The 12699-nt window shown below is 36.5% G+C and overlaps 2 protein-coding genes across 2 annotated transcripts; both read left to right on the top strand.

The window, feature by feature from the left end:
• The first annotated feature begins 517 nt into the window (after window positions 1–517).
• Window positions 518–5057, top strand: LOC121263077 (protein YIP4a-like). The gene is made up of 3 exons (XM_041165866.1): window positions 518–1151; window positions 4235–4309; window positions 4599–5057. The coding sequence occupies exons 1-3, from the start codon at window positions 666–668 to the stop codon at window positions 4857–4859; spliced, it is 822 nt and encodes a 273-aa protein (XP_041021800.1). The 5' UTR covers window positions 518–665; the 3' UTR covers window positions 4860–5057.
• A 5717-nt stretch (window positions 5058–10774) lies between these two features.
• LOC121262914 (AAA-ATPase At5g57480-like) lies at window positions 10775–12468 on the top strand. Its single transcript, XM_041165610.1, has one exon. The coding sequence runs from the start codon at window positions 10870–10872 to the stop codon at window positions 12427–12429; it is 1560 nt and encodes a 519-aa protein (XP_041021544.1). The 5' UTR covers window positions 10775–10869; the 3' UTR covers window positions 12430–12468.
• Window positions 12469–12699: the final 231 nt, after the last annotated feature.

The raw sequence follows: 12699 nt of genomic DNA, 5'->3' as shown, positions 1-12699 counted from the left end.
GTGCATAATTTGTGATGGAGTTGGGAATAGTTGTTTTTTCCTAGAGTTGAGCTTTGAAGATGTGTAGTATTTTTACTCTTTTTTTTCTTTCTTTTACTTTCTTGATAGAGTGATATTTGGAGCTGTCTTAGTTGCAATTTAAAATGTATTTAATTTTAATCCCGAGGAATTATAATCTCTTAAGGCTTTGTTTGTTTTTGCAAATGAGATGAATTAAAATAAAAGTTAAAAATTAAATAAAATATTATTAGAATATATTTTATTTTGAAATTTTAAAATGTTAAATTGTTTTTTTTATTTTATGTAAAAATTTAAGAAAATTGTAATAATTAGATATGATGAGATGAGAATGATTGTGAAAATAAACGAGAATTAATAAGCATTATTATTTCATCAAATTTAATAATTTTTTATTATATATTTTATTTTTAAAATTATGATAGTTTAAATATATAAATATTATAACTCGAGTTTAGTCTTCATTTTATAAAATGAGGGTAATTCTAACACTTAATAATTCGGTAAGAAAACGACCAGTCCTCTCCCTCCCGGTTCTCTCTCGCTAGATCCGCAACAATCCTTCACCCCCACCCCAAAACCCAAAAAACTCCTCAGATCCGGCCGCGTTCCTTCACTTTCCCGAGAAAATTACAGCAGAAAAAAAGATGTCCCATAGCGACACCGTACCCCTTCACCCTTCCTCCCAATCCGACATCGACGAGATCGAGAACCTCATCCACGCCAGCGTCCAATCCGCCCCCGCCACAGTGCTTCCTGCCCGACCGCCCAGCCCGCCGCGCGCCTCTATCCCCGTTGTCTCTTCCTCACCATTCTTACAGTCCAATCTCCCTCCACCACTGCCACCCTCTTCCAACCAGAAGGTGCCATCTGTCCCTGAACCTCCTCCTCCGCCATCCTCTAGTATCGGTGCGAGTGGGTTCGGTTCGGCCCCGAACACGCTTACGGAGCCGGTATGGGACACGGTAAAGCGCGATCTGTCGAGAATCGTCAGCAATCTCAAGCTCGTAGTGTTCCCGAACCCTTATAGGGAGGATCCCGGCAAGGCGTTGCGTGATTGGGATCTCTGGGGCCCCTTTTTCTTCATTGTCTTCTTGGGTCTAGCTCTCTCCTGGTCTGCTTCCGTAAAGAAGGTCTGCCTGTTTTTTCTTGTTTCTTTTTCGGTTTAATCAGTCTTCCAGCATAATTTAGCTTCCACCGATTCAATAATGATATATGACTGACATGGTTTAGTTTTTTAAATTAGTTCATTGGTCAAGGAAACCGAGGTGACACAATTAATTTTAAAGATGGATTTGGTTTTTAATGAGGTTCTGAGCTTAGCGATCAATTATGGTGAGGTAAATGAATGATACCTGGGAATGAGGATTGTCATTCATTTGTAATGGCAGTTTAGGTTTGCGTAGGCTGTAAACTTACTGAGCGAACAGCTCGAGCTCAAATGCTATAAACTTTAACTCTAGATCCATTCGTTTATGAAAACTCATATTAACTTAATTGAATAAATTTTATGATTTTTTTAAATTTTATAATAAAAACATGCTAAGTATTTAAAACTTTGAGAAGAAAGCATCTTCCTTATGCGGTATGCATCGTCCTAATATAATTTTTTTACATATTATATACATACGCATATCTATATACTATAAACATTTTACGTAGAACAAAATGGGATTGTCAAAATTAAGAACAATCTCATGAACACTTAAAACCGAGGGGAGGGGATTGCAAGTTACATCCTCTATCATGTAGATGCTCAAGAACAATAGAGTTAACATGCAAGGTTGATTAGCATCATCTGGTAAATTACCTATAGCTGCTATGTAATGATCTCCATCGTAAAATTTTTGTGTGAGTGGAGGTAGCTGCTATAGTAGTAGGTTGAAGTCCATACTGGAGTCAGTTTTTTTTTTTAAGTTAATTTATTCACAATAATTAGTATACTTTTGTCATTCGACTTTATGAAGATCCTTCTCTTTTGTGATTGACGTTGTGTAGGCATAAATGGACATTTTCATGAGCTTTTTAATGCATTCAATTCGTTTTCAAAAGAAATACACTGGGGCAACTCTGTTCTTTGGTTTAAAGCCTAAATAATGACCAAGTATTTTTCAAGTGTTACTTATAAAAAAAATGTATTTTTCAAGTGTCTTTCTTAGTAGCTTATATATTAAGGCCCTGTTTGGTTTCACAAATGGTCTCAACCCATCTCATCCCCTCTCATCTCATCTTATCTCAACTCAACATCTAAACCCCATTCAAAAACAAACATTTTTCAATTTCAAATTCTCGAACTTTTCAACTTTTTCTTTTTTTTTTGATCGGTAAACAAATTCTTATTGATCAAACGAGAGACATAGAGTGTCCAAGTATACGGGACATATACATGGGCACGGTCGGAATGTCTAGCTTAGAGATACAAGGAAATCATGAAAAGACCTGCCATGAAAATCAGTTACAATCGACCAATGGAGTAAAGTATTAAAAAACAACATTCTAAGCTCTTCCATTGATCTCTCTTGATCTTCAAAGCATCTTGCGTTCCGCTCCCTCCAAATGCACCACCATAGACAAATAGGTAACATCTTCCATATGGATGCAATTTGAGAGTTGCCCCTAATACCTCTCCAAGAGGCTAAAAAATCACAAACCCTTTCCGGCATCACCCACGCTAACCCCACTCGTGCTAAAACATCTGTCCATAAGGCCATGGCAACCTCACAATGTAGTAATAAATGGTCGACGGACTCACCGCTCTTCTTACACATGTAACACCAATTTATAGCTATGATGCCACGTTTCCTTAGGTTATCTATAGTAAGAATCTTCCCCAAAGATGCTGTCCATACAAAAAAAGCTGCCTTTAAAGGTGCCTTTGCCTTTGTTTTCAACTTTTTCATCTAATTATTACAACTTTCTCAAACTTCCAAACAAAACGCAAAAAATAATTCAACTTTTTCAAATTCCAAAACAAAAATAATATTAAAAAATTATATTTTAACAATATTTTAACTTTATACTATTTGTATTCAACTTTTTTTCTCTCATTTTTCAAAATCCCATAAAACATCTTAATTCAAACTATTTCACTACTATTCACAAACTACTATTCACAAACTATCTCATTATTATTCATAGATTTCTTATCTCATCTCATCTGTATAACCAAACGAGGCCTAAGTGATGGTTGCTTTACTGATTTTGTTTATTCATCACGTTTTTTTCTTTTATTACAAATGCCATGTGCTAAGAAAATAAATTAGTAAGCATTTATAAGTATACTAATCTTGCTTATACGTGCTATTTGTAAAGCTTTACATCAGATATTTGAGTCAGGTTGACCCAAGAGAATGTATTTTACACAATATTTTCGAAATTAGAGGCTTTCTTCCAAGAACTAATACCATTACTTATTGGGTTGATGTCTTGCCATCTTGCTCTTTGGTATTGCAAGATACCTATGTAGAACCAGAAATGATTGCATGAGATGATGTAGATGATGGTCAGGATAGTACTTTCTTTTTCCTTTTATTTTTGAATATTCGAGGAGATAAACAATGATACTAATAAGTATTTATGGGGTTTTAGGTTCGGTGTACTGCAGTGACAAAATGTAGAAAAGAAATTTTCATGGTTTTTCTTTTTTTTTCATGGTGTATGCAGAATGTTCATCTCCTCTAGGTTTACATTTGGAGTTGCAATGCTATGATAATTGATGGTAATAAGCTTTGAATATGTAGAAAGTGTTTTTTTCTTTGAATATTCATTTTTGAATATGTGAGAAGATAAACAATGATGCTAATAAGTATTTATGGGATTTTAGATTCGGTGTGCTGCAGTGACAAAATGTAGAAATGAAATTTCATTGTTTATTTCTTTTTATGGTGTATGCAGAATGGTTATAGGTAATTAAGAGGGGTTGTTTAGTCTTTTATAGGTAAAAAGATGTAGAAAATGACACTCAGATTTTGTATATATGCCAATTAAGAGTCTTTTTTTTTTTCTTTTATAGGTATAAAGAGGTAGAAAATGACTCAGATTATGTATCTATGCCAAATAAGAGGCATGTCTTCTTTTTTCTTTTTAGGCTCTGTGCTCCTTTACTTATTGTATATCCTTTCATTTATTTAAAGTTAAATCCAATTCATAGTAGTTAGTTAACCGACTCATTAAAAAAATTGTTAGCTCACTACCAACACTCTTCTATATTCTCCAGTCTGAGGTTTTTGCGGTTGCATTTGCGCTACTTGCTGCTGGTGCTGTAATTCTGACATTGAATGTACTGCTACTGGTAACTCTCTCTCTCTCTCTCTTTCTCTCTCTCTCATATGCTGGCGTTAACTTTTGGTTTAGTACACCTCTCCTTCTTGCTAGACATAAAAAATCTTGAAATTTGGTGATCTGGTCTCTGATTCTGTATACAAGAAGATTATGAAAAATACCCATATATCTTTAGATTGAATTTTAGAGGGTATGTCTTCAGATTGAATTTTAGAGGGTCACGTGCTTACCTACTTTCCTTCAGTAAATAAAAAAAAAAATGGACACTTTGGCTGATGTTTTTACATTCTTTTATTCAGGGTGGACATATAATCTTCTTCCAAAGTCTGAGTTTGCTGGGTTATTGCCTGTTCCCTCTTGACGTTGGAGCCCTAGTCTGTCTGTTGAAGGACAATGTGATACTGAAAGTGATTGTGGTAAGTGTGTCGTTGGCGTGGAGCTCCTGGGCTGCTTATCCTTTCATGAGTTCAGCAGTCAACCCCAGGAGAAAGGCCCTTGCCCTCTATCCTGTTTTTCTCATGTATGTATCTGTCGGTTTTCTCATCATTGCCATTGATTAGTACATCAGCTTTGCCTACTATACAGATTCGAATGAGCATCATAAATGCAATTTGGGTTATAGAAAAATTCATGTAATGAACTGTTTTCTTTTCTTTTCATATTACTGTATTTTTTTTTACTTCTGAGTCGACATGTTTGGAGGCAATTCTGTGAATATTCCGAACTAGCTATATGAAACAGTATACAAGTTGCTTTAACCTACTCTGTCACGCTTCTCAAAGGGGAGATCTGAAAGGGGTCTATCTCAATATTTTAACGTTGGTGTGGAGTTTCGGTCTGGGTACCTAAGAGTGCTCAAGATTTTGGGTGTGCTTTTGGGGGGGGGGGGGGGGGGGGGGGGGGGGGGGGGTGGGGATTGGGGAGCAAATGCTGGAGAGTTGGTTTATCCTCTGAAGTTTCGGCCCAATAATGTAGTGTAGTTCATGGAGTTTCTGGCCTCATTAAGATACATGCCCAAAAACATGACCTTGCAAGTCATTCGTCAATGCTAACAAAGCCATATAAATTAATGAATATACGTCCCGAAAAGATGTAGGCAAGACTGAAAATAAGAAACTAACTCGAGAGTATGTGCTTATGGTAGCTACATATGCGAACAAGTGCAATTTTGGCATGTTAGATAAATCTTTTGCTAATTAGACCAAAGAAATTATAGTTCCCATTTTCTTCTTTAGACCAAAGGAGGGGACAAAAACAGAGAAGAGTCGAAGAGGGAAGAGCCAAGAGGGGTGAGCCAGATTAACGAAAGGAGGACTGAACTTTTGTGGTTTTCTTTGGAGAAGATGGACGCAGCCTGATCATGCTTTGACTGCTGTAGAATGAAATAATTTTCCGAGAAGATAAAGATTATAGAATAGGAAAATGCTATTATGACTAACAATTAACAAAAGTGACCTAATGGATTTTTTTTTCAATTTTATATGAGTAAAAGATTAATTTTATAACTGGTTTTTCAAAAAACAAAATTTCAAAAAGTGAATCAAAATTGAGGAAAAAATAAAAGATCTCGGTCACATCTTCGATCAATATTTTGAGTCCCTGTAGCAGTGTACCATGGAATATAGCAATTGCATGTTATATCCCAATGTAGGTAAGGTTTGGATATAAGTAGTGTTTATTTCATTTTATCTAATCATTACACCTTTTTTAAATTTTCATACAAAATATAAAAAATAATTCAACTTTTTCAAATCTTAAAACATAACAATATTAAAAAATAATATTCAAATGATATTTTATTCAATTTTTAACTTTCATCTCAACTCATCTCATCTCAACTTATTATTCAAGCCGCACTATAATCTGTGTTTCCCCTTCTATTTTCTGTTAACATTGAACAGATGGTCTTTCGAGGAGAATAGAGCGGCTAAAAACACGTTTATGATGATAAATTTGGCTTTCGTCTAGACATTAGGTTTTTTATAAAAATACATATTTTAAGAATAAATCTTTTCATCATCGTATTTCACATCACTCAGAAAATCGACCTACAAATAGTTTGATTTTCATATTTGTGATCGAGGGTTGATTTACATATTTAGCTATAAAAATATTTTATAAAAGTAAATTCATAAACTAACCTGACTTGATGTGATATGTTAAATTGTTAAATTACTTTTATTATAAAATAGATCTAACGTATCATATAAAGTCATGTTAATTTGTGAATTTATTTTTATAAGATCACTCTGTAGTTAATGTAGCACCTCTTAGTAAGGCTCGGGTAGGGACCAAGAAGTTGGTCTCAAAACCCGTTCTTTTTCTTTTTTTTCACCACATTTGCATTGTGTTTGTTGTTTTGAGGTATTTTGTTGGGAAACTCCACCTCCTCTAACATGTATCATCTTTTATTTTAATGGAGTTTGCTTGTTTAGAAAATAAAATAAAATAAAATGTAGCACCTCTCTTTCAGACTTACTTTGACATATTCAAAGATATGATAATCCAGCCTTCCATAGATTTATCTGGTAACCCCAAACATCCATTAGATAATTGCTTGGAGTTGGAAACTTTGACCTGCTGACTTTTACATGCATCATTGGTAGATATATGTTTAAATTTCCCTTATAAATGCTGTCATAATACAAACTGATGGTGAGATGGTTGATAATGAAACGTAAGGAAAATGATATATATATTTAAGTCTATGTTCATGGAGGCGAAGGCATTTGCATTGGGACGTATAAGAAAACTAGATCCATAATCTATATGGTCATCTTTGCATAATTTTCAAGCTATATATACCTACAATTATTTCTCCTACTTTGACTCTTTTGCCGTCTTTTTATAATCCACACAACATCTAAGAATTGTTTTAATTCTTTGGTAAACATGGAAAATTAGAATGCTGAAAACTTTGAATGTTGAAAATGTATTTTGAACTTCTTTTTTTTACGAAGGCAAACAATAATTTATGCAAGACTTGCACATAAAAATATATATCTATGGGAAATGCTGGATGCAATCGGCCTTAGGACAACCGGCGTGTAATCACTGATGTGGTGGCCATCTCATTAATGAAACGATTGTGTTTCAGTTGATTTTTTTGAGAAAAAATGGTGCGTTTTCAATGATATCCCTCCCTCTCCTTTGTATAGTTTTTCATCTTCATCTCCTCTCCCTCTCTGGCTCTCCATCTCCATTCTCCCTCTTCATCTCCATCTCCATTAATGAATCCGCCGACTCCCTCTCCAATTTCATGAACAATACTTGCCCTCGTCCTCTCCATTTGTCTAGTTTATAATCTCGGAGAACTTTTGGAAACCCTAAGAAGATTCTGATGGCAGAAACAAAAGAAATGAGGTTCTTAGCTTTGGACGTATGAATCTCTTTAGATTTAGACCAACAACCCCTTTATTTCCTTATTCCTCAATACTTGTCTTTCTCATATTTTCTTTCGTGTTCTTGACCCACCAGAAAAGTTCTTGTCAATGGACATAAAGAAAATACAACGTAGGATGGAGCCATTTCATCAACAAAACCCATTTGGGAAAAATCGTGAAAATAGATTTAGGAGAAACCTGTCAACATGAAATCTAAAAAATGAGTTTGTTTTTGTAGGAGAAATTCTATTAGGATGCATTTGATCGGTTGTGCCCGCCGATAAGTTTTTTGTATTTTTAGTCTGCTTCTCACCTCTTTTTTATTTTTGTTTTTTTTTTTCCTTACATAATCTGCCTATTTTTGTTTTCTTTTGTTTTTTTCTTTTGTATTTTTCTACATAAGTCATGTCACGTCCACCCCGGTTACGTCCCGTTTGCAAATGGCAGTTGTCTGTAGAAAAACTCGAAAGGAAAATCGTTCGACGATGAAAGTAGCAAAACGTTGAGATTGAAAGGAAAAAGATTCTCTTGGGTTGATGTCCGAATTCGATGATCAAAACTTAGATATATGATCTGTAAATACAGATTTCATACGCTACACAGTGACTGCAGTAGTAGACGAGACGCATGCAGGACAAAAGGAGCAAGTGGTCAGGTCTGATCTGCTCTGGTCTGGTGCAACTGCAAATTGCAATGCATGATCGATCAATGACACAGTTTTAACGTAACCAATGTTTGGTTTACATGGACAGAATGATGTACGGTCAATCGTCTGTGATTTTTTTTTTTAAATTCTTTTACTGGCTGGCTTACGTGTGGGTGAACGCTGTAACTTGTACGGCCATACTGAAAGAAAACAGAGGCAAGGTTGCCAGGGAACTGAAAGGCTTGCTTTCGCGTATTGGTTGAGTGTCTCACCAGCCGCTCGGCTGTACATGGACATGCGGTTTACCAAAAGAGAAATGCTTTTGCCTTTGGGTCCCGAGTTCGGGATAAAAAAAGTGTACCGAATGGATTTTTTTTGTTTTTTAATAATTAAGAAATTATGTTTTAATGATATTGTAAATTTTTTATTTTTTAAAAAATATTTATGATGATTAAAAAAATACATAAAAAAAAATAAAAAGTAAAATAAAAAGTAAAATGTACTTTTCAAAACAATTATTCAGGATATTTTTTCAAGATGTGTAGTGCTACTCTTACCAAAAGGGCAATGCCAGCGGATTAACATATTTAAATATTTTTAAAAAATAAAAAAATATACCAATGCATTAAAAATTATTTTCTTAATTATTAAATAAAAAATAAAAAAATTAAATATATGAACGGTCAAAATGAGTGGACAAAGTTAGGCGACATTTTAACATTTTTCTTACCAAAATTCAAAATTATGCAAAAACAATTCAAGATAATACACACTTTTTATCAATTAAGGTCATTGTCTCGCTTTATTAAAACTAATAAATTTTTTGTTTAAAAGATGTTGTACATAGGAAAAATATAATTAATTTTTAAATTTATTATAAGTATGTAAATAATGAAAATAAAGGTCATGAAGAACACGATTGATCCTAAAGAAAAAACCTTAAAAATGGGATTGACATCTGTTTGCAACTTATTTACCTGTTGCCAAAAGAAATCGGATTGGGGCAAGCTGTTTTGTTGAAGGAGCCACCATTAATAAAATGATATAAATCATTTATAAAATAATTTGGAGATGGACACCCTTCCTCCTCTTCCTCTAAATTCATCCTCAAGTGGAAGACAATCAATCATATGAAAAAATAAATCTTAAAATCATACTTTTTAGATTGATCCTAAATGAAAACCTTCCGATCTTAAATAAAACCCGAGGCTCTGTCTCCGACCATTTATTTACAACACGTGGGTCTACCATCTTCATTATCTGCTCTTTTTATTTTTTGTACTTATGGCAATGCTGTCGTTGTTGCAACTCTGTATTCATTATCATAAAGATAATTAATAGTGAAAAAAATAAGATAAGAACAGAACATCTGAAAAAATCTTTTGGCAAAGCTATTGGATCCAAAGCTTTAGGCCTCGAAGAAAGGGCATTTCACGTTGATTGGTATAACAGCAATCTCATTTTCTCGAAATTGTCAAGCAATCCGGCTATATATATATATATATTGTTGCAGTTCAAATTCTGACTGAAGAAAGCTTTGAAATTGTAGAAACCGTGTTTTGCAGGTAAGCCAAAACATTAAAATGGGGCTCGCTCGAGATATAAAAGTCCATTTGTGCTTTAATGATATTCCTATCTGGGGCTCGCTCGAGATATAAAAGTCCATTTGTGCTTTAATGATATTCCTATCTGTTTTTGCTATCTCATATGTTATTTGTCTAAGTTGGCATAAGATTTTACTGGTGCAAGTTTCACATGACAAACAATTATCATTAAAAAGAGGACGGAGGTTCTTAGATTGTGGACACTGTTTTTATGCATATATCCAGTACTCAAGTGGTTTTTGTTGGGTGTATATTGTTTTGCAGGTCTGCAGCTCAGCAGTAATCCTCTTTTCTATCCCACATTCATTGTCCCTTTCCAAGATCTTGAAATATATAAAGTCTCTCATTTCACAGCCCTCGTCCTTCATATCAGCAAGATACTTATTCAAACCCTCCATTATAGTGTACAGGAAAAACTCGATAAAGGACCAACAAAAACCTCTGTACGTCACTTAACTCCAACCCCAAGCCAATAGGACCCCCCATCTCTGATCTCTCCCCAACTCAAAAAACTACTCCAGAAATCCTTTTTGTTTTTTTTCACTCTTCCTTCCTTTGCTGTCCTCCTTGTACTTGATATCACTCCAATATTGGCCAGCTAATCCTCCAAAAGCCCTTGGCTCTTTTTAAAGGTTTTAACCTTTGCTTTATTCCCTCCCTCCTTCTCTCTGTCCACGAATTTCCCAGTTCCTGCAGGCCCCTCGGAAGAATTCCAAAACCCACTCACATAGTTTCTCAACTTTTCTCTATAAATTGAGCAAAACCCATTATCTTCCTCAAACCTAAAAAGAATCTCAGGCTTTCTCCTCAACATACCACCCTTACCCTGTTTCCTCAACATACCACACTTACCCTGTTTACCCATCTCTTTAAGCATATTTTTTACAAAAACCTTTTTTCCTTTACACCAACCCAAACTATACCGTAAAAGTTAAGAATGAAAGAGTATTGGACCCCTTTTGCATCTCTTCTGGGCGTTTTGGCCTTCTGCCAAAGCCTAATCCAAGTAGTCTTTCCACCTGAACTCCGCTTCGCCATTGTCAAGCTCTTTAACCGGATCTTCCACGGGTTCTCCTCCTACTGCTACTTCGACATCACCGAGATTGACGGCGTCAACACCAACGAGCTCTACAACGCCGTCCAGCTCTACCTCAGCTCCTCCGTCTCCATCACCGGCAGCCGCCTCAGCCTCACCCGCGCCCTTAACTCCAGCGCCACCACCTTCGGCCTCTCCAACAATGATTGCATGGTCGACACCTACAACGGCGTCACCGTCCTCTGGGAACATGTCGTCACGCAAAGGCAAGCTCAAACTTTCTCGTGGCGTCCTTTACCAGAAGAGAAACGAGGTTTCACTCTCCGAATCAAGAAACGCGACAAAACGCTGATTCTTGATTCGTACTTGGATTACATAATGGAAAAGGCAAACGACATACGTAGAAAGAACCAGGACCGTCTTTTGTACACAAACTCGAAAGGTGGATCCTTGGACTCGAGGGGACACCCGTGGGAGTCTGTCCCGTTTAAGCATCCAAGCACATTCGAAACCTTAGGCATGGACCCGGTAAAGAAGCAGGAGATCTTGGAGGATCTTATGGGCTTCGCCAACGGTCAAGGATTCTACCAAAAGACTGGGCGGGCCTGGAAAAGAGGGTACCTGCTTTATGGACCGCCGGGGACAGGGAAATCAAGCATGATCGCAGCCATGGCAAACTATCTGGGTTACGATATTTACGACTTGGAGCTGACCGAGGTGCATACCAACTCGGACCTGAGGAAGCTGCTGATGAAGACGAGCTCTAAGTCCATAATTGTCATCGAAGACATCGATTGCTCTCTAAATTTGACGAACAGGAAGAAGGCTAATGGTACTAGTTCGCACGCGAGAAGCGCTTACTATGATATGGGTGAAATGCGAGGTGGGGGTGGCTCGGGTGAAGATGGTGGTAACAATACGATGACGCTGTCGGGATTGTTGAATTTCACGGACGGATTATGGTCTTGCTGTGGGAGCGAGAGGATTTTCGTGTTCACCACAAACCACATCGAGAAGCTTGACCCGGCATTGTTGAGGAGTGGGAGGATGGATATGCACATATTTATGAGCTACTGTTCATTCCCTGCGTTGAAGATACTGTTGAAGAATTACTTGGGGCTGAATGAGGTTGATTTGGAGGTTGCGGTCTTGGAAGAATTGGAAGGTGTCATTGACCGGGCGGAGATGACTCCGGCGGATGTTAGCGAGGTCTTGATCAAGAACCGGAGTAATAAGGAGAAAGCGGTGAGGGAATTGTTGGAGGCGTTAAAGGTGAGGGCGGAGACGAATGCGAAGACAGGTGGGCCAAGGGAGAGGGACGCGGAGAATGTGGAAGAGGACGAGGAGCAGGAGAAGAGGGCCTTGGAAACTCCCAAACAAGGGTGTGACGAGTTTGAAGAGGAGAGTTGCAAGCAAAGAAAAGGAAATGATGAGAAACATGATGATATAATAAAGAAATGAAGCTTTCATTTTTCTACTTTATTTTTTCCCCGTTTTGTTTTCTTGTGGTGCGGAAAGTTAAGGGATAAATGGCATACTGCTCCATATTAATAGCTTGAATTTTTTTTTTTTTTTTGGGTGTGGGAACCAAGAGAAAGAAGGAAGAGGCGGGTGGAAATGAAGGGAAATCTTTTCTCGAGTTTAAAACATGTCATGTATATCCTTATTGTCTTGTTTAAATAATGAATAGATTTGATATGTTCTACTTTTCTCTTATGTTGCTTTGGGATC

This window comes from Juglans microcarpa x Juglans regia, chromosome 4S (assembly GCF_004785595.1).
Source record: "Juglans microcarpa x Juglans regia isolate MS1-56 chromosome 4S, Jm3101_v1.0, whole genome shotgun sequence".
Classification (NCBI taxonomy): domain Eukaryota; kingdom Viridiplantae; phylum Streptophyta; class Magnoliopsida; order Fagales; family Juglandaceae; genus Juglans; species Juglans microcarpa x Juglans regia.
This window is presented reverse-complemented; position numbering and strand designations above follow the sequence as displayed.